At 42.8% G+C, this 25,309-nt stretch overlaps 1 protein-coding gene across 1 annotated transcript; it reads left to right on the top strand.

Moving 5' to 3' along the window:
* Positions 1-5,523: 5,523 nt before the first annotated feature.
* Positions 5,524-13,349, top strand: IFIT2 (interferon induced protein with tetratricopeptide repeats 2). The gene is made up of 2 exons (XM_015079080.3): positions 5,524-5,731; positions 10,079-13,349. Exons 1-2 carry the CDS (start codon positions 5,727-5,729, stop codon positions 11,481-11,483), a joined length of 1,410 nt encoding a protein of 469 aa, XP_014934566.1. The 5' UTR covers positions 5,524-5,726; the 3' UTR covers positions 11,484-13,349.
* Positions 13,350-25,309: the final 11,960 nt, after the last annotated feature.

The following is a 25,309-nucleotide window of genomic DNA, read 5'->3' as shown; positions in this document are numbered from 1 at the left end:
GGCAGTTCTAAATGTAAAAATATAGAACACTATCTGAGATATATTAAAAAATAGAAAAATAGAAGTTCAGAAGAGGCGTACAGTGTGCTAACATCGTTCAAAGGAAGGAAGGAGGGGTTGGGGGGAAAAGGGAAAAACTGCATGTCACATTGTGCATAGAATATTTGGGAAAGGGTAATTTTGTGTAGGGTAGCTGCTAGAGAGGGAACAGGTTGTCTGGGAGTCTGTGTGGGAGGAAGACTTACTTGCAACTATATATATTTTTAAATTTTGAATTTGATACCCAGAGCACGTATCACTTAGCCAAACAGAGTATGCCACAAGACAAAAGATGGTCATGCCAGAGTGCCATGACCACCCCACTGGTGTCCATTCTGCAAACCATTCTTACCGGGTACAAGCCACACCGATCAATGTTTGAAAATCTCTGCACATAATCGACTGGTCTCTGTTGCCAGGTTTTCCTCCACGTCTTCATCTCTGCTCCCACCACCCACCACTCACCCCACCGCCAACAACTACGGCGTGTTCTGTAGCTCTCCTCACCAATCCGTCATGGCGTCCATCACAACCAATCTTTGAGAGCGTAACCATCTCCTGGACGTTTGCTCGGGCCGCTCTCCTCCACCTGTCCCTCTCTGCTGTCCCCTTCATCATCAAGTGTCCAGGAATGTACTTCTCACGCGACGAACTCTTCTTGAGCTCCCAAAAGGCATCAAGTAACGTGATGAATGAGAAAGCACCGAGACGAAAGGCGCAGCTCCTCGGCAGTTCACGCTGCTGCGCCGTGCCTCTGCCACCGCACGCATCCCTGCGGTTGTCCTTCCAGGTAAAGCAGGAAGAGCCTCATCCAAGCCGCGTGCTTTTCGGCATTGCGGCTTTCCCCTCTCTGCCACTAGAGGGACGAACTTCAACCTGTGATGAGATGGTCAACCCCAGAAAGGCGGAGGCCGGGGCTCGTGTGAGGCTGTCCTGACAGGGAGCGGCAATTTTAGCCTGTGTCGCTCAGCCTTGCGTGTTACGGGCATCTCTGCCTGCGGCCCTTTAGTAAGCGCAGGAGGAGTCCGAAGGATGGTGCAGAGTCTGGTTGGAAACCTTGAAGTAGCCACAGGCTTTGCTTCCAAGAGACCCAGCAGAGCAGCTGGCCAGACACATGGCAAAGTTCCTGCTGCTAATTTGCAAAAAGAACCAGAAATCGATACACACGCAGAGAAGCATTTCCACAAGTTTCCTCCGATGGCCCCTGCTGTCCCCTATACCTTCGTGTGGCCTTTTCATCTCTCTTTTCACCTACCAATGCTTCCACGAAAATCGACTTTTAAAACTTCTTATTCTCAGAACCGGACCCTGACAGATATTTGAGGCATTCTTTGAAGGCATTGTGGCTTTGGATAAATGCTCTCCTTCGAGGGATACTATGGGGGATAAGCTTAGGAATCCCCGGGGCCTACAGCAATGGGTTAACAAGGCATAAACACAGAGTCATAAAATGCTCACACCAGATTGGCACTCCAAGAATAGGGAGGCACAAAGGTGCCAAGAATAGAGAGGTGCAAAGGCACCCCAAAATAGGGAGGGGGTGCTGAACCCCCAAAAATAGAGTGAGGCAAAGGCCTGAAATAGAATCGGCGCCAAGGTGCCCAACACACAGGAATAACGAGATTAGAGATTCAGGGTGAAAGCACCCCAAGTTTGGTACTACAGCAGAGACCTACTTTCATAGGAGAATAGGGCCAGGTCAGGTAAATTGGTGAATTGGACTTTGGACAACTGCGCTGCAGGCAAAGCAGCCCGGAGTGGAGATGGTTAACAAAAGAAAAGGTGTCTTGTCAACCCTGAGGTTATTCCCTGTCTGTCTCATCCCCTAGGCTGGCAAAGATAAACAGGCACAGTGCCTCCTGTCTGCTGTTAACAGCCATCTACCCATCTGCTCGGCACCTGGATTTTGTTTTATAGTGACCCAAACCCCAAACACTGTATATCTTCAAAATCCCCTTTTCCCCCTCACATCCACAAGTTACTGTTCCTAGGTTCTTTGTCTCTTTGTACACACCCATCACGTTTGCAAGCCTTCTGATCTGAATAAATATGGGGCAAGGACCCTTATTCGGGGCTCTTGTCTTTTTCCTGGACATTAGCCATCTCTCTTTTTAATCCTGTGTCTGCTCTTTTGCTAGACAAAAGAGAACTTTAGACTTAGAGTCTACGACAGGATACTATCTGCAAAGGTTCCACTTGAGCACAGGAGTCTCTGGAGCCAACAAGGTGAAAACAGAACCCTAGCCCATGGCAGAGGACGTGGGGACAAAAGAGTTAATGTCACCAAGAGCCTCCCAGGGGGTGGAGCCAGGGATATGGAGAATGATGGTAAGGGTCCCACCAGGGAGCAGAATCTGGGGCTGAGGAAGAAACTGCCACCATTTTCAGTTTAGAGAACCTCCCAAGTGCCTGTCCAGCAGACTTACATCATTGCTTCTGACTCGTCACCTCTAGGCTTACTTCGTGTTCCCTTTCTTCAATTGGGAGTGTTTACCACGGCTATTGGGCCTCACCATTTGCACACAGCACACAGGAGTTATATAATCATTTTTTCTAATTTTTTAAACTGTTCATTTATTTATTTTTGAGAGACAGAAAGACAGAGTGTGAGCTGGGGAGGTGTGAGAGAGAGGGAGACACAGATTCCGAAGCAGGCTCCAGGCTCTGAGCTGTCAGCACAGAGCCCAATGCGGGACTCGAACTCACGAACCATAAGATCATGACCTGAGCCAAAGTTGGACGCTTAACTGACTGAGCTCCCCAGGCGCCCAGGAGTTATCTAATCTTATCCAGTCCTTTAGGTTTTTTTCTCACCACACCACAGGAAGTCACATCCCATCCATTGAGAGCAATGGTGCATCACTGAGAGATCCCTGAGTATAGCTGGGCGCAGTGGTTGCCTTGTCTCTGGACTGACTCTCTTGGGAAAGGCCTGAGAATGTTCTGTGTTTGGGAAGAAGGGTACACTGTGGATATTCGGGGTGTGAAGAGTCCTCTAGCAGTCCTCTGTTGAACTAGCTACCAACTCTTCTAGGTGGACAAAACTTAAACATTCTCTACAGAGACATAGAATGAAAAAGAGGGCCTTTTTTTCTTTTTTTTTTTTAAATCTCAAGAAAAACCTATAGAGTTTTGCCTTATGGAATTAAAAAGTATTTTTAGTATTTTTACTTACAGTCAAAACAGTATGTAGTTCTCAGACTTTAGCATGAATTAGAACTATCTGGAAGGTTTACTAGCTCGGAGATTGCTTGGCCCCACTCCTAGAATTTGTGATGCGTTTTGTCCAGGATGGAGCCTGCGAATTTGCATATGTGGCACATCCCAGGGTGATGCTGATACTTTTTTTTTAGTTTCTTTTTTTTTTATATTGGTTTCAGGAGTAGAATTTAGTGATTCAGCATTTACATATAACACCCAGTGCTCATCCCAACAAGTGCCCTCTGTAATGGCCATCCCCCATTCAGCCCATCTGCCATCCACCTCCCCTCAACAACCCTCAGTTTGTTCTTTGTGTTTAAGAGTGTCTTATGGCTTGCCTCCCTCTCTGTTTTTATCTTATTTTGTTTTTCCTCTCTTCCCCTACGTTCATCTGTTGTGTTTCTTAAATTCCACATATGAGTGCAATCATATGGTATTTGTCTTTCTCTGACTTATTTCGCTTAGCATAATACCCTCTAGTTCCATCCATGTCATTGCCAAGATTCCATTCTTTTTGATGGCCGGATGCTGATACTTCTTGTGTCTGATGGCAACATGGGAACTAGAGTATTATACCACTTTGCACTTGATGTAGCCACTCAGGTGGCCCTCCCCACTCTCAGAACGGCAAACAAGGACTCTCTCTTAGTCTAGGCTGAGACAGGGACAGCCCTGACCCTGTATTCTGGACACAGACACATCAATAGTTGTAAGGGCCAGAATAATCGCAACTCTCAGGGAGTTCAGTTTCATTTTTCTCAAAATGGAAATATTACCAGGAGAGAGTTGGGTTTTCTTTTTCAGTTTCTATTTTGCATCCACACTGCATATTCTGACACTACCCTGGCTGCCAAAGCAGCTGGTACATCGTGTCATGAACCCATTATACAAAGCCACTGGCCGGATAGATTTCCAAAGAGTAGAACAATAGTTCTGGGCATTTCACAACACAGCTATAGCCTACTTGCCCCCAACCTGCTACCCGTATAATAAGATTTAAACACTTCTGTCCAATAGTTTTCTTGAATGCAGATTCAATACAAACAACAAACTCTACAGTGTTCCTAGTTTCCTTCTGCAGTGGTTCCTGTACATCTAACATGCATTTCTATAAATACATACTAGAACTGGTAACTCCTGAATGACACCTAAAAGTAAGGGTTTCCAACCGGGATAGCTTTGGCCGCGTGTCCCGATAAAAGGGCAGAGGATTGTCAACGAACCTAGCTGTTGCTTGCACCCACCCCTATGAATACAAAGCCTACCATAAATAATGCTATCTCCAGGATGGAACTACCTGTCATGGAGAATAGGTTTCACTCGTGCTCTGTGTAATTTCCCGGCCTCAGCGACGCCCGGTGCTGTTACCTCTTGTCCTCTTGGGTCTAGGCACACGGTAACCCCTTTGCGATCAAGGGTTTGAATAAGGAAAAGGCAAAGAAAGTAGCTGTCCTCCATCGTCACGAACCTCCGTGGCTGCGCATTGCAATGTGCGGGTGCTGGATACCGGGGCGACCCGAGGGATTTTAAATGTTGTGGTGCTCAGGGAAGCCCACAGCTTGCACGGGTTTGGCTTAGGTTAGTGATCATGAAGGGCGGATGGTGGATGGACAGAGGAGCTAAACCTCCAGAAAAGGCAACATCAAAGATTTCCCTTCTGGTCTCTTTGGTTAATGATTTCAGCTCTCGAGTATGATAAAAAAGCTAGTGTGTACTTATCACGTGCCAGGCGTTATTCTGAGGACATCTCATGCTTTCGCCCATTTGATGCTCACAACACCATTACGAGGTGGTAGGAATAGTGGGATCCCCATTTCACAGGAGAACAAACTAATGCACAGGGAAACGTTCAATAATTTCCAGCATCACGGCATATACGTGGAGCCCGGGTTCAAATCCAGACAGGTGACATCAGAGCCCACAGTTCCAATCATTTAGTCATTCGTTCAGCCTCTACCCTTTGAATGCCTACCACGTGCTGGGTATTATTGCAGGGACTGGAGATTCGGTGGTGAAGAAAACCAACACAAACCCCAACCCTTACAGGGGTCTGTGGGCCACACTGGTGATAAGGGCGGGCAGAGTGAGGATGGGTTAACATTACAGTAATGAAGCAGGGTGCTTGGTGCTTGATACGTGTATGCATCCTTCTCCACGCTGGGCTGCCTTGATGTCAGCTGATCTAGGACATCACAACAGTCACAAAGAGGAAGTTCTGACTCACTGCAGGGTGGGGCTGCGGGGGTGCTATAGGCTTGGCCCTTACTCAAGGTTCATTTTCCCTAGGAGTCTTGCCAGTTTCACTTTCCAGTTTCAGTTTCTCTTTCCTCAAGCCAACTGCGGGAGAAAGCGAGGTAAAGAAACCAGGTGATGCTTCCATATATAGGTCTCCTTAGCATCTCTCTGAGGCAGAGGAGGAAGATTTCCGGAGAGCACAGTGGTCTGAGCTGCAGCCTTTCAGAACAGTTGAGAAGTGCCCCGTGATCATGAGGTAAAGATTCGCCTGCTCTGATGGTGTTGAAAATGTCCAATCAATCTCGTTGTGGAATGCAAATCCTATACAGCCATGCCCTGAAACACGAGTTCCCGATTTGTTTTGCTTTAGTGTTTGCCTGTAGCCTTGCTGCGCATCTGTCTGTAGTCGTGTGTTTGTCTTACCGAAGCTGGCTGGCTTATTTCTGTTATTTTCTGCCCCACGCAGTCAAGCTTTGTTAGGGCGTCTCTCCCAGGGAAGCTGACAGCTGAGGTCCAGAGGAGGGAGGGAGTGGGGGAAAGGCAGAGAGAGAGAGATGCTTCATCAGGCAGGTGCTTCATGTAAAGATGGATCTGGGGGAAGTGCTCCTGTAGACTCTCTTTTGTTTTGAAAGGATTAAGTGGGGGCTTTTAATAGGATTCTTATTTAACGAACAATCTCTTTTGGGCAGATATTGTTAAAATGTACTCTGGGTAGCAACCCCAGCTCATGATAAGCTAGATTTTACTTTTAATGTGCTCATTCATCTCAGATTTGTATTAGGGCTGGTAAAATGTATTCATTCACTCAATAGAAATATATTTTACCTCCAAATGCTACTGATTAGCTAGAGTCCTTCTCTCTGAAGTATGAATTGGAGGCAGGGTGCTTGGAGAAAATAGCCCCCACCTCAAAAATGCTCTCACACCTCAGAAACATAAGATTTCCCGGGAAGGAAGAAGGGTAGGAAGGGAGATTTCTGTTTTCTCCAGCGTGAGGATGGGGTGAACAGACTAGATGCCTATGCCTCAGGCCTGGGAGCTCCAGAATCTGGAGACACCCACCCCGGCACTTACTTCCTAGGGGATACATTGCCCTCCTTCTATAAGTTTCCTGCTCTCTTCTTGAAATGATATTTTTTTCTGCTCCTCTACACGTGTGTCTGATAAGAAAGAGAAAGATTTGATCTATTTCCAGATGTTTGTTTGAGAGTAACTCAGAATATTTAGAAATATTTCTTATGGGGCGCCTGGGTGGCGCAGTCGGTTAAGTGTCCGACTTCAGCCAGGTCACGACCTCGCGGTCTGTGAGTTCGAGCCCCGCGTCAGGCTCTGGGCTGATGGCTCAGAGCCTGGAGCCTGTTTCCGATTCTGTGCCTCCCTCTCTCTCTGCCCCTCCCCCGTTCATGTTCTGTCTCTCTCTGTCCCCAAAATAAATAAACGTTGAAAAAAAAAATTAAAAAAAAAAAAAGAAATATTTCTTAGAACTTCAGCGTGGTCTCTCTTAGAGTCTTCCCCTTAAGAACACAGACCTATCAGTATCTCTCCTAATTGTCTTTGGTCCCTTAGCTATGGGCACTGTCACCAGGCACTGGCCCTGCACTCTAAGGTAGTGGTTCTTTAATTTGAGCATGCATGAGATCTAATTGGAGGGCTTGCTGAAGACCATTCCTGGGCTCAAGTCCCCACTTCAGATTCGGATTTGGTAATCCTAGGTTGAGGTCCAAGGATGTCCATTTCTAACTGCTCTAAGACACTGGTAACGGCATTGGCTCTGAGCCCAGTAAACAACCATCACCGTGGCTTTCATCCAGACCAGAAGCAGGGGAAGAAAGTGTTGTGTGTATACAGTTGGTGCTTCTAGAGGTATCAGGAGTATAATTTTCACAAGTCTGAATCCAGGAAGCAAGTGTCTGGAACCAGCTTCTGATTCACTGGTAGAAATAAAAGCCCATAATCACACAGTGAAATTGGATGCTTTTGAATGGCTGCTCAAAGGGATTTTACCTAAGTGTGTATAGTAAATGCCTCTCTCCTGCAAATGCACAATTGACCATATGCTTTATATGTTGGCAATAATTTCAATTGTATTCACTCTGTTTCTTTTATAGAATGAGAAAGCTGCTAAAGAGCTTATGTGCTAAGGGAATCTTCCTGAAACCTTATTGAGAAGGAAAATAGATCAGGTCGGACGTGAACTTTTCAAGGGGAGGCTGCTGTCATTACAGTGACAGAAACCGCACCAGGCACTCTCCTGGGCTCACACACATATACATGTGTGCGTGTGTGTGTGTGCGCACGCACACACACACACACACACACACACACACACACACACACCAACCCCCATATTACATCAAGAGGCTCAGACATCCTGGCTTTTCACTAAGACCTATCCAGGGCTTTGAAAGGACAGAGGGTCCTTCCCCAAGCAGGAACTCCTACCCATTTTCCTTCATCTCTTCTGTTTATTCTACCTGGGGTAGTTGAGTCTCCATCTGATTCAAGTAACAGAAATGAACAGGGACTGATTTAAAGTTCCTGGAAGGGCTCACAGGACCCACACACATGACTAGAGCCAGCCACTGTTCTGGAGGGCCAGAACAGGACAAAGGAGAGCTTGGGAGCCCCAGAGTCTCTGTCCTGTGCATGTGTAGCCAGTCACAGCCACTCCATTGTGTGCTGCAGATCGTGGATGCCATGACACCTCCAGTGTGCACGGTGCTCTCTTTGACTCCAGAAAACCAGCTTCCTTGTACTTCCATTTCCAGCTTCCACTTGAGTTTGGGTGCCCAGCCCTGATCTAGTCATCAGATTGGGGGATGGAGGTGGGGGAGGGTATCAAAAGTGAAAGATAGGGGACAGGAAGAAAATGGAGGAATATAATCTTCCATTTGGACAACATTTCAACAGTGGTATTTGCCGCGTTATGTAACTTCCCAGATATCTACTGCTTGTCTATGTCAGAATTCGTAACATTTAGAATATCAGCTCCTCATAAAAGGGCTAATTAACATATACCCTGAAGAAAAAAAAATGTTTTAAGTGAGAAAGAGCAACATTTCAGGGACTCCAATACATAGGCAATGCAGAGAAACGATTTGGGGCAGTTGATGATTTTTAACCTTCTCGTCGCCGAAGTTATCTAAGATGGGGTTTTGGGGTGGAGAGTTTTTATTTTATTTTATATTTTATTTTATTTTATTCCATTCTATTCCATTCCATTCCATTTTAAAGAACTAACACTGAAGGGAATGGAAAATTCTTCCAGAAGAGTTTCAAGAGTACCTTAAGGGAAAAGGAGCATTTCCCATAACAGAAGATGCTAGCTGTCTTCTGAGCCCCCTCCCAGAGCTGCACTTCTAACACCATGAGTGAAAGCAAACCATAGGAGAGGAAAAATAAAATTTCCAAAGATAATTAAAGCAACAAATGCAAAATTTTTAATAGACCAACACAATGGGAGATGTTAAGAACAGAAATCTCCAGACTAAGAAATAGAGGTGGGGGTGGAGGGGAGAAAAAAATGATTATATTTTATTCCAAAATAAAAGTTTAAAACATTGCTAGCATATATAATAAAATTAAGGGGTAGAATAATACAAAAGCAGAAGAAGTAAGAATTTAGAATTATTGAAATACAATTTAAATGGTTAAAATGTAAAAGTGCAGATAAAATGAGGACAGAGAATGCTGAATTAATAAAAAGACAAGACAGGGGCACCTTGGTGGCTCAGTTTGTTAAGCATCTGACTTCAGCTCAGGTCATGATCTCACAGTTTGTGAGTTTGAGCCCTGAGCTGTCAGCACAGAGCCTGGAGCCTGCTTTGGATTCTGTGTCTCCCTCTCTCTCTGCCCCTCCCCTGCTCATGCTCTGTCTCTCTCTTTCAAAAATAAACATTAAAAAAATAGTAATAATAGTAATAATAATAGTAATAAAATAAAAAGACAAGACAAAGCCAATGGGATTAAAAAAAAAGTTTGGATAAACAAAGAAAATCAATTAAGGATATATGGAAAACTTATTAATAAGATAGGCTATAGAAAGGAATAATGCTAAAAAGGACAGACAAAGAACTAAGGAACTAAAACTACAGGGGACAAAATGCAGCTGAACTTCAGAGGGATAATAAGATTAAAATCAAGCCGGCAAAACATTAAAAGAATAGTCCATTCTAAAGCTAACATCTTCAAAACACGGAAGTAAATGCTAGGTAAGATGAACAGAAACAGAAAGTAATCAAATAGCCTTTCTTCAAAACCGCATCAGGTCCACCGTGGGCTGGAATCCCTTCCCCCAGGCTTGACCCAGCACTACCTGATGGAAACCACCTTGTTCAGGGAAACCCAGCCCCGGGCTCAGAGCATCCCTCCCCCAACTCCACCACTGCCCTCTCCCTAATTCCTCTGCTGCCCAGTCACCCAATCCCTGAGTCTCTGTGCATTTAATGCATAGGCCAAAATATAGAAAGAAACAAACAGGAAATATTGTTCTCTTTTGAACGGGGTGAACACCCTTGAGGAGGAGAGGAGAGTTGTGTCTGCCCTGCTCCTGGAGAACCCGTGCTGTGTCTCAAAGTGTCCATCTCTCTGTTTCGCCCTCCAGTGAGACCACCAGAAACACCTTGGAGAGTTGTCTGCGGCAACTTAAATGCCATTTCACGTGGAACTTGGTGGAGGGAGGAAAGTCGTTGGATGACTTTGAAGACGAGGTATGTAACACGACGGAGTTCCAGAACAACGAATTCAAAGCCACGGTGTTCAACATACTGGCCTACATAAAACACCGCAGAGGCCACGATGAGGCTGCCCTGGGGTGCCTACAGAGGGCTGAGGAGCTGATCCAGCGGGAGCACGCGGAGCAGGCAGACATCAGAAGTCTGGTCACCTGGGGAAACTACGCCTGGGTCTACTACCACCTGGGCAGACCCGCAGACGCTCAGATGTATGTGGACAAGGTGCGACGGGTATGCGAGAAGTTCCGCAGCCCCTACAGAATCGAGAGTCCTGAGATGGACTGTGAGGAGGGGTGGGCCCGGTTACAGTGTGGAGGAAAGCACAACGAGAGGGCCAAGGTGTGCTTTGAGAAGGCTCTGGAAAGGAATCCCCAGAACGCAGAATTCAGCTCTGGCCTGGCCATTGCGAGCTACCGTCTGGACACCTGGCCGCTGCCTCAGGATCCCGTCGACCCTCTGAGGCGGGCCATTCAGCTGAATCCTGACAACCGGTATGCGAAAGTGCTCTTGGCTCTGAAACTTCAGGGGATGAAGGAAGAAGGTGAAGGAGAGAGGCTTGTGGAGGAAGCTTTGGAGGGGGCCCCGTGTGCAACCGACGTGCTTTGTGGAGCAGCGAAGCTGTTTAAAAGAAAAGGAGCCCTAGACAAAGCTATCGAACTGCTTCTAAAGGCTCTAGAAGGCATGCCCAACAATGCCTATCTGCATTACTACACTGGGTGCTGCTACAGGGCAAAAGTCCTCGATATCCTACAGGACACAGGAAAGAATGGCATGTCCTGGAGAAGAGAAAAGTTACAGGAAGCCATTGAGCAAGCTGTGTATCATTTGAAGAGAGTGGAGGAGGCCGATGCAAACCACCCCTGTGTCTGCTCCTATCTGGCCTGCCTCTATGCACAAGCAGGTCAGTACGACGAAGCAGAGTGCTACTTCCAAAAGGAATTCTGCAAAGAGCTTTCTCCCGTAGCCAAACAAGTCCTCCACCTGCGCTATGGCAACTTCCAGCTCTACCAGCTGAAGAGCGAGGACAGAGCCATCCACCATTTCATACAGGGTGTGAAAATAAAGCAGGACTCAAAGGAGACAGAAAAGATGAAAAATAAGCTGCAAAAAATTGCCAGTGTCAGGCTTTCTAAAAACGGGGCGGATTCTGTCGCTTTGCACCTCTTGGAGTTTCTTCAGGAGATGGGTACAGAGATGCGGCCAGCAGAGGAAAAGTCTGAGAGGCATTTGGATTCTGGAAGCTTCCTCCCTTCAGCATCTTCCCCTGAGGAATGAGGAATCAGGATATGGTGCCCGTGGGATGGTGACAGGAAGGGAAGCAGAAACCCCTCCACCAAGTAGTTTGTGTTCAAGATACTTCTCAACTGGTATGGCGTAGGCCTGGACCGAGCCACTGGCCACCAGTCTGGACCAGGTTTACAGAGGAACCCACTGCGTAGAGTGTTTACACATGGATCACTCAGGCTTTTCTGAGACAGGGACTAGATTGGAGTAGGGGGGGTGGCCCTGGGACTTGGTAAGAGGGCTAGTTCCGAATTGACCTCCTGGGAGCACTATGCATTGTGACATTCCCTTAGTCATCCTCCCTGGGTGGTGCTTTGGGTTTGTCTTTATGTTTATATAAAGCAGCCAGATTCCTCACATCTGTAACACTGTGGTCCATTTTTTGTAATGTTTTTCCACCCTTAGATCCTATACGGTTTGGCCCTGCATAGACACCAAAGTGCTGTTTCCATTTAAAGGCTGGGGCACCAAAGCCTACATAGGGCTGGGTGTGTCTTCTCCCCCACTTCTGCCTCCTCCCCCCAGACAGTCTTCCATCTAGATTGTCCTATACAACCTGAGTTCAACTGTCCCATTAACTGAATTGGGAACGTAGTTTGAAGAAAAGAGAGCAGAGAACAGGTTGAATTTAGAAGGAACACACCCAGGACAAGCCATGGGATCAGGCAATCACAGTACAAGGGTTTTGGGAGGCACGTGGGGAGGTTTCGCTTCCATTCCACCCTCCCTGTAACACAGCGCGTGAAGAATAAAAAAGGGGATTGTGCGCAGATGCTAGAAACCAAAATAATACATTTCTCTAAAACATGTGGAAAAATAAATATTACACCAGTAGGGACAGGGATCGAGTAGGCAAAATAGAGAAAGAGAGAATGCTGGTTTGTCACTGTAGACCGTAATCCTATGGAGAAAATTTTCATTTTCTTGGCCATTATTTGGAAAATTTCCTTGTAAGATGAAGTCGTGCTTTGTTCAAAAGTGCCCAGGTTCAAGGTGATGGGAAAGTAGCAGAACAGAAGGCTCCTTTGGAAGCCAAGGACCTAGAGAAAGGTCTTGTCAGATGACATCAATAATGGAGGGGTTTTCCCCCGACTAGACGTTTTTATATTAGGTGATATAAAACTGCTTTTCACCCTGAAAATCTTCAAGGAAACCACAAAATTCATGATTTGCTTGGGGTGACTGGGGTTTTCTAGGTAAATACTGAATGCCCCATGACATCAGGGTCCATGTGAACCAAAACAAAGTCGGTTGACCCAGCCTGAGACCATCAGTCACCCTCTGGGTTGGAAAAGGTTTGCCTGTTCTGATTAATTTAAATTTAAATGGCAGTTACCAGGGGTTGGGGGTTGGGGGAATAGGAGAGATGTTTAAGGGTACAAACTTACAACTGATTAATAAGAAAGTACTGGAGATCTAATGTGTAGTATGGTGACTGTAGATAACAATATCGTATTATAATCATCAAACTTGCTAAGAGGCTAGATCTTAATTACTCATACCACAGAAAAGAAATGATAAATATATGACATGATACAGGTAGTAACTATTGCTACAATCATATTATGGTATATAAATGTGTCAAATCAACCTTAAAGCTGCAGTGTTATATGTCAAGTATATTTCAATAGATTTAAGTATATTTAACATTTTTACTAAGAAATGAAAACATTATATAAACTTCAAGGTTTTTTTAAATGAAAAATTACAACTTTGGGTGATGGGCATTGAGGAGGGCACTCATTGGGATGAGCACTGGGTGTTGTAGGTAAGCAATGAATCACGGGAATCTAGAGCACGCTGTATACACTGTATGTTAGCCAATCTGACAATAAATTATATTTTGAAAAATTGCAACTATATAACAACACTTTTCATGTTATCTTTGCATTAAACATAGTGTTGTGGGGGCACCTAGGTGGCTCAGTTAGGCATCCAACTCTTGATTTCAGCTCAGGTCGTGATCTCACAGTCGTGGGATTGAGCCCCGTGTCGGGCTCCGAGCTGAGCACGCAGCCTGCTTGGGATTCTCTCTCTCTCTCTCTCTCTCTCTCTCTCTCCCTTTCTCTCTCTGTCCCTCCCCCACTAATGCTCGCTCACGAGCTCTCTCTCTCTCTCTCAAAACAAATAAATAAATTTAAAAAACAATAGTGTTGTGTGCACTTGAGATCACTGGTATGCAGAGCATCGATTCTTGAATAAAGCAATAGATTTAATTAATAAATAACTTAGAGGTGATGGAATATAAAGGGGGGGGCGGTTTCTGGTTTTTTTCAAAATTTGCTGCACCTTAAGTCTTCCAGACCCAGCTACTGATTAACGGAATGTCATGCGGGTTACAAACTATATATTAACCCAGATTGGTCTAACATTCTAACCACTGAATACTACAGGCTTTTTTCCCCTCTACCTTACGAATCCAGGACTTCAGCTTACACCCTGACCCCCACCACCATGCACCCTCATGCACACAAACACCCCAACCCCACACTCTGCCAGAGGGTGGGCTCCCTCTCTTCTTTCCGTTATATCTTGTTAACACCACGTGCTGCCATCCGCATTCTCTCTCCTCTTCTGACCTCCTTTACGGGAAATGACTGTCGCCCATTCTCTTTTATGCTCCATCCTGGAGGCAATCTAAATGCCTGTTGGAGAGGTTTTCCTATTAATTAAAGAATAGAAAGAGACAAAAGGCCCCGAAGTCTCTTGTTTTCCAAGAGGCCTCTAGTGGAAAATACAACTCACACCAGCTGCAACGGTAAACTCATTCCACTGGACTGAATTGAACAAGCATACATCTCAGGGAAAGGTTTAGCTTCCTTATTATTGGATCTGGTGCTTGGGGAGGAAGGGCAGGGGTGCTCTGAGCGGAAGGTAAGATGGGCAGGTAGGCCAACCTTGAGAGAGAACCACTGGCGTCTGTGGAGTGCCAAAGAAGGTATACTGGATGCACACCATCTTGTCCAGGCAAGTGACGCCAGCAAAACCAGTGCTTGGATCCTTTCAGGATCCTGAAAGGACACAGGTGGAAAGAACAGGGAAGAGATATAATGTGTTATACTCAATTTTTATTTGAGGACTTAACGCTGACAGAAATGATTAGAAAACAATAGACAAAATTATGTTGGTTGCTCATGTTTCCTGAAATCTCGCTATCCAGGGACAACAAATGGAGCCATGTTATTTGGAATGAGTCAAAACTCCCTGACTCTTAACCACATTTCTCAGTGCAGGGCATGTGACTCCCCTCGGATACCCACCCAGCTAATTCGAGGAGGCATCTCACGGGTGTCGAGGAACAAGCCTGACAGAATTTTCTAATCACATCTGTTATTCATATTGTTCCCACCTACATGCACTAACGTCCTCTGCTCATAAAACTGCCTCGATATATCGCCTCTGGTTGCCACCTTGAGAGCTTACTGATATCCTGCCAAAGATGTTCTCACCTGTGTTAGTGCCCGTGAAGGAGTAAGGAGTAAGGAGTAAGGGTGTTAAGCAATACTGAGTATTTGCCAGCATTAGAGTCTTCAGTGGAAGGTTCGTCATCTTCTGCTCATAGCCCCTTTTTCCATAGAGCTGAGAGACAGCCCCCAGGGGCAGCAGACCTTGAGTCATGCTCCATTTTTATCTTCCTTCCTACCTCATGTCAACAGATTTTCACAACCTACATCCAGTGCAACTAGAAACATTGGAAGGGTCCAAATCCTGAAGATAAACTCAGGTAAGACTGTAAGGTCCCCACTGTGTGCACAATCGACCTTGGACGCCAACCTGGGAAATGTGGATTCCACCCAGAGACGATATGCTCCTCTCTCCCTCCTTCCTCTACCATTTCCCTCATCACTTAGTTTTAGGAAGGGAGTAATTAGGATTGACAAGTAAGTATGATTTACAGTGTAATTGTTCATTGCTGGTGACCTGTAGCTTCTTGGGAGGCTGTGACACACTAAGGGTGTCTGGGTGGCTCAGTCGGTTAAGCAGCCGACTCTGGATCTCAGCTCAGGTCTCAATCTCAGGGTCTTGAGTTCAAGCCCTGTGTTGGGCTCCACTGGGTGTGGAGCTTATGTGAGAAAAGAAAAAAAGAAAAGAAAAGAGAAAGAAAAAAGGGAAACTAACTAAAATCCTTAGTATAAAACAGTACAGCGACTCAGACAAACAGTTCCTCAGTTCCTCAAATGGTTAAACATAGACTTAGCATACAGCCCAGTGTTTCCATTCCTATATACCCAAGAGAAATGAAAACACATTCACATAAACTTGGACGTGAATGTTCATGGCAGCATTATGCATAATAGCCAAAAAGTAGATTCATCAACTGATAAATTGGCATATTAAATATGGTATATCCCTACAGTGGATTATTACTCATCAATACAAAGTGTGGTACTTATTACAATTATTGCAAATAAATGTAGTACTGATACATGCTCCAACATAGATGAACCTTGAAAATATTATGGTAAGTGAAAGAAGCCAATCACAAAAGGTGTATTAATATGAAATGTTCACAGAAGGAAAATCTATAGAGATAGAACGTGGATAGTGGCTGCCTAGGGCTGGGGTGAATGGCAGAATCACAGGTGACAGCAAAGGGGCATGGACTTTTCTTTTCCAGGGAATGAGAATCTTCTAAAATTTACTGCGGGGATGGTTGCACAGCTCTGTGAAATGGTGAAAGCTTTTGAACTGTACCCTCTAAGTGGGTCAATTGCACAGTATATGGATTATGTTTCAATATAACTGTTAAAAATTTCATAATAGCCAAAAAGTAGATTCCTTAACTGATGAATTGACTCTTGTTCCAAATGAATATAAAGAAAGCAAGCTTTTCTTTCATTGCCTTCTATTTTTAGCCACTAGGTTTGTTTTCATTGTATTGTACCCTTCGTATGACTAGCATTTTAAATACTGTTGCTGCTTCACTGCTTTTGTACTCCACAGATATGTTGGGAGAAATCCTCCAGCCTGTTGTCTGAGTAGAGTATGAAAATCTAGTCTTTATCATTTTAATATTTATTTCTTTATTTGTTTATTTATTTAGAAAGAGAGCATGAGTGGGGGGCCAGAGCAGAGGGAGAGATTGAATCCCAAGCAGGCTCCATGCTGATGGTGCAGAGCCTGATGCAGGACTTGATCCCACCAACTGTGAGATATTGACCTGAGCCGAAATCAAGAGTCAGATGCTCAACTGACTGAGCCACCCAGGTGCCTTTATTTATTTATTTATTTATTTATTTATTTATTTATTTATGGAGTATTTTACTTGGTTTTTAAGTTTATTTTATTTTGAGACAGAGAGAGACAGAGTGCAAGCAGGTGAGGGGCAGAGAGAGAGGGAGAGAGAGAAACCCAAGCAGCCTCCATGCTGTCAGTGCAGAGCCTCAGGTGGGGCTCAAACTCATGAACCGTGAGATCATGACCTGAGCCAAAATCAAGAGATGCTTAACCGAGTGAGCCACCCAGGTGCCCCAGAGAGCATTTTACTTTAAAACACCTCTGCCAAACAACCATTCATGGGCAAACTGGCACAAAAGAAGGGTCCAAATGGAGAAGGAAATTTGACTTGGTGTAGAAATCTAGGTCTACTTGGGTACAGATTTAAGAGGACTGTGAATTTCTTAATATGCAGGATGTTATTCAACCATATGCGATGGGTACAAATACTGTACTGCTTCATAAGTACTTCTTGAGCCAGGAATTAGAATAAGAAAGAGAAGAAGAAAGTAGGCAGCCGGCACCACTGTACTTGGAAAATAACTCTTTCTTAGATAAGAGTCTATTGTATTCAAGCTGACAGGAAGGCTTTGACCAGAAAAGGAAAAGTTGCCTTTTCCCTAATCTAACCACTTCATTGCTCAGCCCCTCCCAGCCCCTCCAAACCCATGTGCGGCTCTCAAGTCAGTACCCTCACAACACGGAAACTTGCACCGTACAACCTCCCTTCTCTTTCAGCAAAGAAGGTAAGACACAGAGACCCGTTGCTCCTGGGCTGCATGCTTAGGGTGTACAAGCCTAAGCCAGGGTTAAGATCTGCCAGGGTTAAGCACCACATTCTGAGCAACAGAGATGCTATGTGCTCTCTTAAAAATTTACATTTTTGGGGGCGCCTGGGTGGCTCAGTCGGTTAAGCGTCCGACTTCAGCTCAGGTCATGATCTCGCGGGCCCGTGAGTTCAGGCCCCGCGTCGAGCTCTGTGCTGACAGCTCAGAGCCTGGAGCCTGTTTCGGATTCTGTGACTCCCTCTCTCTGACCCTCCCCCATTCATGCTCTGTCTCTCTGTCTCAAAAATAAATAAATGTTAAAAAAAATTTTTTTTAAATTTACATTTTTGTTTGTCTATGACATGTGAGGCCCTCTAAGGCACAGGGCTGAAGCCAAGGGCCCCTTCTACCTGGGTGTAAGGGTATGACACCTCTTATCGTATCACAAGTATTTGTACCATTTATAAAGGTATGCCACTTTATTACTATCAGGATAACAGATTGTTAAGGAAGACAACCAATCAGAATTACAGACTTTTCCAAGTTGCAGGTTACTTTCCCTAGATACAACAATAATCTCTGGGCTCGAGATATCTCCTGATATGCCTGCTGTTGGAAAAACCATATGCCAGCTTTGTTACGCAAGCATCTCTTCTTTCTGTAGTTGCAGAATGGAGGGAGCCTTTCTCCTATCCAACTGACCATTCTTTCATCAAATCAGCCATAAGAACTATGGTCCCTAGGTTTTTATGTATATACACATCATGACCAAGAAATCTTAGAAAAACTTTTTAAAAATCTCTCAGGATAATATCACTGCTTCAAGACTTGAAGCATAAATACATGAACTTATCAGACAGCCATGACACATTATTACATGGGTCACTATTCCCATTTTACAGCTGAGAAAACTAAAGGATTGCCTGAGACCTCAGAGAGCTAAACTGCACTCCCAGGCGTGGCTTCCTGTATTTAGCGTGGGGCAAGAAGGAAATTCAGACTCAGTGATTTGACTAATGGATAATCAATCCCACAGCTAGTAAACTGAACACACAAAATTAACCCAGGTCTCCAGTTGCAAATTGTCTCCCAGGAGTAAATTTACTGGAAGAAACTACTTTTCACAGAATATTTCTGGATAGTCTTTCGCATCATGTGGTCCCAGAAATCCCTACATCAGAATCTCCTGCACACTGCTATTAAAAATGCAGTTTCTGGGAATTCTGGTCCAAGATGGCAACGTAGGAAAACCCTGAACTGGCTTCTTCTACCAGGGCACACCAAATCACACCCATCGATAGAACAATTTTCCCCGGAAGTACTGAGGGCTGACTGAACAGCTACTGAACAACCAAAGATAGAGAAAATGGCCAGAGAGACGGAGACACCATAAGGAAGGGAACCCTGACCACCAACGCTGCCAATGGCAGTGCGGAGGGAATGTACTGAAGGACTGAGAACAGAGCCCCCTGTCCTGGGGCTTAGTCTCTTAACATATAAGAGACAACACAAGAAAACTGCCAAGTAGTGGAGGAGCTGCAGGAACACTCTCCAGGTCAGAGAGACTGGATAACGACACGGTCTATGTTCCCATCCACCTTAAAAGCCCAGATCAGAGTATGGACACCGTAACAGGCTGGTCCAGTGGTCACAGGGAGTTTGCAACCTCAGCAAGCACAGGATCCACAAGCCCACACCAGCCCTGGTCTCACTGGGGCAGAAAATAAGCCAGAGGTGAGAAAGGCTAAGTTGGTTAAGCGTCCGACTCTTGATCTTGGTTCAGGTCACGATCGCATGGTTCGTGGGTTTGAGTCCCACATCAGATTCTGTGCTGATAGCACAGAGCCTGCTTGGGGTTCTCTCTCTCCCTCTCCCTCTGCTCCTACTCTGCCCATGCTCTCTCTCTTTCTCTCTCTCTCTCTTAAAAACAAACGATAAAAAGGCTGAGGAGCTGTGGGGATGCTCCCTCCCCTCCACCTTACAAGCCCAGAGTGGAACAGAGTCTAGAAAGTATAAGTGGTGGGTCCAGTCATCATAGAGAGCTTGTGACCTCAGCAACCCCAGTGTCCACAAGCCCACATCAACCGCTGTAGTGCTGGGAGACAGAAAATAAACCATGCTGTATTTTTTTAAATTTTATTTTGGTTTTAATTAATTTTTATTTTCTTATTTTTTATTTTTTTAAATTTGTCCCATTTTGTTTTAATTTTGTTCTTTTTGGTTTTGTTTTTTCCTTCTCATTCATTTTTTTCTTTTCTGCTTTTTTCTCTATTTTGTTTTCCTTTCTTTTATTTTATCTTTCCATTATCATCATCATCATCATCATCATCAATCATCACTATTCCTATCATTACTTTCTTCTTTCTGTAAAAAGCCACTGTTTAAAAGAATAACTAGCATTTACAGCCACAGCTCCAGCCAGCCAGCAGTCACCACATACACAATCTACACAGGGAATACCTTTCACAAGACAAATTTAGGAGAAGTAGCCATTCAACCTAATCCACAGAAATAAACACAGAAAGCCAACCAAAAGGGGGAGGCTGAGGAATATTCTGCAAAAGAAAAAACAAAAGGAGAACAAGAAAAAATATCAGAAAAATAATTAGATGAAACAGAGATAAGAAATATGCCCGATAAAGAATTTAAAGTAATGATCATAAAGATGCCCACTGGGCTGGAGAAAAGAGTGGCAAAACTCAGTAAGACCTTCAGTAAAGAGATGGAAAATAGTAAAAAGAACCAGTCAGAGCTGACGAATACAAGAACTGAAATAAAACACACATGAAAACACTAGAGGGAATCAGCAGTAGATTAGAGGAGGCAGGAGAGTGTATCAGCCATCTGGAAGACAGGGTAATGGAGAACACAGGGGCTGAACAGCAAAAAGAAAAAAGAATTTTAAAAACAAGGAATCAATTAAGAGATCTCTTGGACAACATCAAGTAAACAAACATTCACAGTATAGGGTTCCCAGAAGAAAAGAGAGAGAAAAGTGTAGAAAATTTACTTGAAGAAATAATAACTGAAAACTTCCCTAACCTAAAGATGGAAATAGACATCCAAATCCAGGAATCACAGAGAGTTCCAAGCAAGAGAAACCCAAGAAGGTCCACATCACCACATGTAATAATTAACACATCAAAGACTGAAGATAAAGAGAGACTCCTAAAAGCAGCTAGAGAGAAACAAAAAGGTACCTACAAGGGATAAACTATAAGGCTATTAACTGATTTTTCAGTAGAAATTTTGTAGGCCAGAAGGGAGTGGCATTATATATTCAAAGTACTGAAAGAAAAAAACCCCTACAACCAAGAATACTCAAGGTTATCATTCAGATTTGAAAGTGAGATAAAGAGTTTCCCAGACAAACAAAAGATAAAGGAGTGTATCACCACTAAACCATCCTAAGAGGCAATGTTAAAGGGACTTCTTTAAGTGGAAAAGAAATGGGGGCACCTGGGTGGCTCTCAGTTGGTTAAGTGTCCGACTCTTGGTTTCAGCTCAAGTCATGATCTCCTGGTTCATGAGTTCAAGCCCTACAGTGGGATCTGTGCTGACAGTGCAGAACCACCTTAGGATTCTCTCTCTGCCTCTTCCTCATCTCTCTCTCTCTCTCAAAATAAATAAATAAGCTTTTTTTTTAAGTGGAAAAGAAATGGTCATAATTAGACATTAGAAAATTCTGATTAAAAGAGGTAAAATATGACAACATATACATAAAATGTGGAAAAGGGAATAAAAGGGGAAGAGAAGGTAAAATAGAAAAAGAAAGGTTTTTTTTTCAGAATGTGTTTGAATTTAAATGACCATCAAATTAATATAAAATACTATTTACTTAGGATGTTATACATGAACTTCATGGTAACCAGAACCCCAAAACCTGTGACAGATATGGAAAAAATAAAGATAAACATAGCACAATAGAAACTCATCATCCACAAAGAAAGAGATCAAGATAAGAAGAAAGGTAAAAAGCAAATCTACAAAAACACCCAGAATACAAATTTTAATATGGCAATAAGTAAAGACCTGTCAATAATTTTTTTAAATGGAAATGGCTGAGGGGCACCTCTCTGGCTTAGTCAGTGTGACTAAGCATGTGATTCTTGATCTCAGGGCTGTGAGTTCAAGCCCCATGTTGGGTATAGAAATTACTTGAGTGTAAATGGCCTAAATGCTCCAATCATAAGACATGGGATGGGAGAATGGATAAAAAAATAAAAAACAAAAAAAAAACCAAAAAGAAAAAACAAGACCCATCTATGCTGCCTATAAGAGACTCACCTCAGACCTAAAAACACATACAGACTGAAAGGGAAGGGATGGGAAAACATTCACCTTGCAAATGGAAGAAAAAAAAAGCTGAGGTAGCAATACTTCTATCAGACAAAACAGACTTTAAAACAAAGACCATAACAAGACAAAGAAGGGTATTACATAATGATAAAGGGATCAATCCAACAAGAGGATACAATAACTGTAAATATCTACACACCCAACACTGGAGCACCTAAATACATTAAGCAAATATTAATGGACATGAAGAGAGAAATTGATGGTAATAAAATAACAGGAGGGGACTTTAATAACCCACTTACATCAAAGGATAGAACATCCAGACAGAAAACAAATAAGGAAACAATGTCTTTGAATGACACATTGGACCAGATGGACACAACACATATATAGAAGGTATTCCAACCAGAAACAACAGAATACACATTCTTTTCAAGTGTACTTGGAACGTTCTCCAGAATAGATTACATATAAGGCCATAAAACCAGCTTTAATCAGTTTAAGAAGACTGAAATCATACCATGAATCTTTTCCAACCACAACGGTATGAGACTAGAAATTAATGACAAGAAAAATACAGGAAAAAACACAAACATGTGGAAACTAAATAATATGACACTAGACAATGAATGGGTGAGCAAAGAAATTTTAAAAAGAGATAAAAAAAAAATACATGGAGACAAATGAAAGTGAAAACACAATGGTCCAAAATCTTTGGGACAAAATGAAAGCAGTTCTAAGAGAGAAGTATATAGAAATACAGGCCTACCTCAAAATATAAGAAAAAAAACCAAACAAACAATCTAACCTTAGGCCTAAAGGAACTGGAAAAACAAACAAACCCAAGGTGAGTAGAAGAAAGGGAATAATAAAGATCAGAGAAGAAATAAATGACACAAAAGCTAAAACAATAATAGAGAAAATCAATGAAACTGAATAGTTGGTTCTTTGAAAAGATAAACAAAATTGACAAACCCTTAGCCAGACTCATCAAGAAAAAAAGAGAAAGGACCCAAATAAATAAAAACAGAAATGAGAGAGGAGAAGTAACAACTAACACCGCAGAAATACCAAGGATTATAATAGAAGAGTACAAAAAATTATATGCCAACAAACTGGACAACCTAGAAAAAATGGATAAGTTGAATTGGTAATCAGAAAACTACAAAAAGATAAAAGTCCAGGACCAGATGGATTCACAGGGGAATTCTAACAGACATTTAACAAATGTTATTATTCTTATTCTCCTCAAATTATTCCAAAAAATAGAAGAGAAAGGAAAGCTTCCAAATACATTGTATGAAGGCAGCATTACATTGATACCAAAAACAGACAAAGACACCACAAAAAAAGAAAACTACAGGCCAATATCACTCATGAACACAGAAGCAAAAATCCTCAACAAAATATTAGCAAACCGCCTACAATAATAAATTAAAAAGATCGTTCACCATGATCAGGTGGCATTTATTCCAGGAATGTCCGGATGCTTCAATATTCACAAATAAATTAGCACCATACACCACATCAACAAAATGAAGAACAAAAATCATCTGACCATCTCAACAGGAACAAGACAGGGATGTCCACTCTCCCCAGTTTTGTTCAACATAGTACTGGAAGTCCTAGCCACAGCAATCAGACAAGTAAAAGAAATAAGAGGCATCCATGTTGGTAAAGAAGTTAAACTGTCACTATTTGCAGACAACATGATACTATACACAGAAAATCCTAAAGACTTCACCAAAAAACTACTAGAAGCAATAAACAAATTCAGTAAAGTGGCAGGATACAAAATTATTACTCAGAAATGGGTAGCTTTTCTATACACTAATAACAAAGTAGCAGAAAGGGAAATTAAAAAATAAAACATCTACAGTTGCACCAAAAATAATAAAATACCAAGGAATAAGCTTAACCAAAGAGGTGAAAGACCCATACTCCAAAAACTATAAAACACTGATGAAAGAAATTGAAGATGACACAAACAAATGGAAAAATATCCCATGCTCATGGATTGGAAGAATTAATATTGTTAAAATGTCCATATTACCCAAAGCAATCTACAGATTCAATGCATTCCCTATCAAAATACCAACAGCACTGTTCACAAAACTAAAACAAATATTATATTATAGAACCACAAAAAGACTCCAAATAACCAAAGCAATCCTGAGAACGAACAAAGCGGGAGGTAGCACAATACCAGATTTCAAGATCTAGTACAAATCTGTAGTAATCAAAAGAGTATAGTACTGGAACAAAACTAGACACGCAGATCAGTGGAACAGGCTAGGGAGCCCAGAAATAAGGCCCCAATTTTATGGTCAATTACTCTATAACAAAGGAGGCAAAATATACAATATATAAAGACAGTCTCTTCAACAAATGGTGCTGGGAAAACTGGATGGCTACTTGTAAAATAATAAAACTGAATCACTTTCTTATACCATACACAAAAATAAACTCAAAATGGATTAAAGTCCTAAATGTGAGACCATAAACCATAAAAATCCTAGAAGAGAGCAAAGGCAGTAATTTTTCTGACATCGTCATAGCAACATTATTTCTAGCTATGTCTCCTACTACAAGGGAGACAAAAGCAAAAATAAACTGTTGGGACTACAACAAAGTTAAAAGCTTTTTCACGGCAAGGGAAACCATCAACAAAACAAAAGAAAACATACTGAATGGGAGAAGATAGCAGCAAATGATATATCTAATAATGAGTTAATACCTAAAATATATAAAGCACTTATACAACTCAATACCAAAAAAACACACAATCCAATTAAAAAATGGGCAGAAGACCTGAACAGTTTTCCAAAGAAGATGTACAGATGGCCAAGACACACATGAAAAAATGCTCAACATCACTAATTACTGAAATGCAGATCAAAACCACAAAGAAATATCAACTTACACTAGTTAGAATGGCTAAAATCAAAATGACAAGAAATAACAAGTATTGGAGAGGATGTGGTGTGGAGAAGAAGGAACCCTGCGCACTGTTGGTGGGAATCTAAACTGGTGCAGCCACCATGGAAACAGTATGGAGCTTCCCCCCAAAATTAAAAATAGAAATACTATGAGATCCAATAATTCCACTAGTGGGTATTTACCGAAAGAAAATAAAAACACTAATTTGAAGGGCGCCTGGGTAGCTCAATCAATTGAGTGTCTGATTTCGGCTCAGGTCATGAACTTGTGGTTCGTGAGTTGGAGCCCCACGTCGGGCTCTTTGCTGACAGCTGGGAGTCCGGAGCCTGCTGGGATTATCTGTCTGTCTGTCTGTCTGTCTCTCTCTGCCCCTCCATCACTTGCGTTGTCTATCTCAAAAATAAATATTAAAAAAAATTTTAAGTTGTTTTGTTTTCAAACAAGAATAATAAAATATTCACTTGCAATTAAAAAAAAAAAAAAAAAAAAAAGCTGTTTCCTGGGACTCGCCCTGGACTGATGGTCAGATTCCTGCGAGCGCCTTCACGTTCTCTCAAAGCATCGTTAAAGGATGCTTCCACTGAGTTACCAGAG

The sequence above is a fragment of the Acinonyx jubatus genome, chromosome D2 (genome assembly GCF_027475565.1).
Source record: "Acinonyx jubatus isolate Ajub_Pintada_27869175 chromosome D2, VMU_Ajub_asm_v1.0, whole genome shotgun sequence".
Lineage (NCBI taxonomy): Eukaryota > Metazoa > Chordata > Mammalia > Carnivora > Felidae > Acinonyx > Acinonyx jubatus.
The sequence above is the reverse complement of the archived record's forward strand: the minus strand, read 5'-3'. Positions and strand labels throughout refer to the sequence as shown.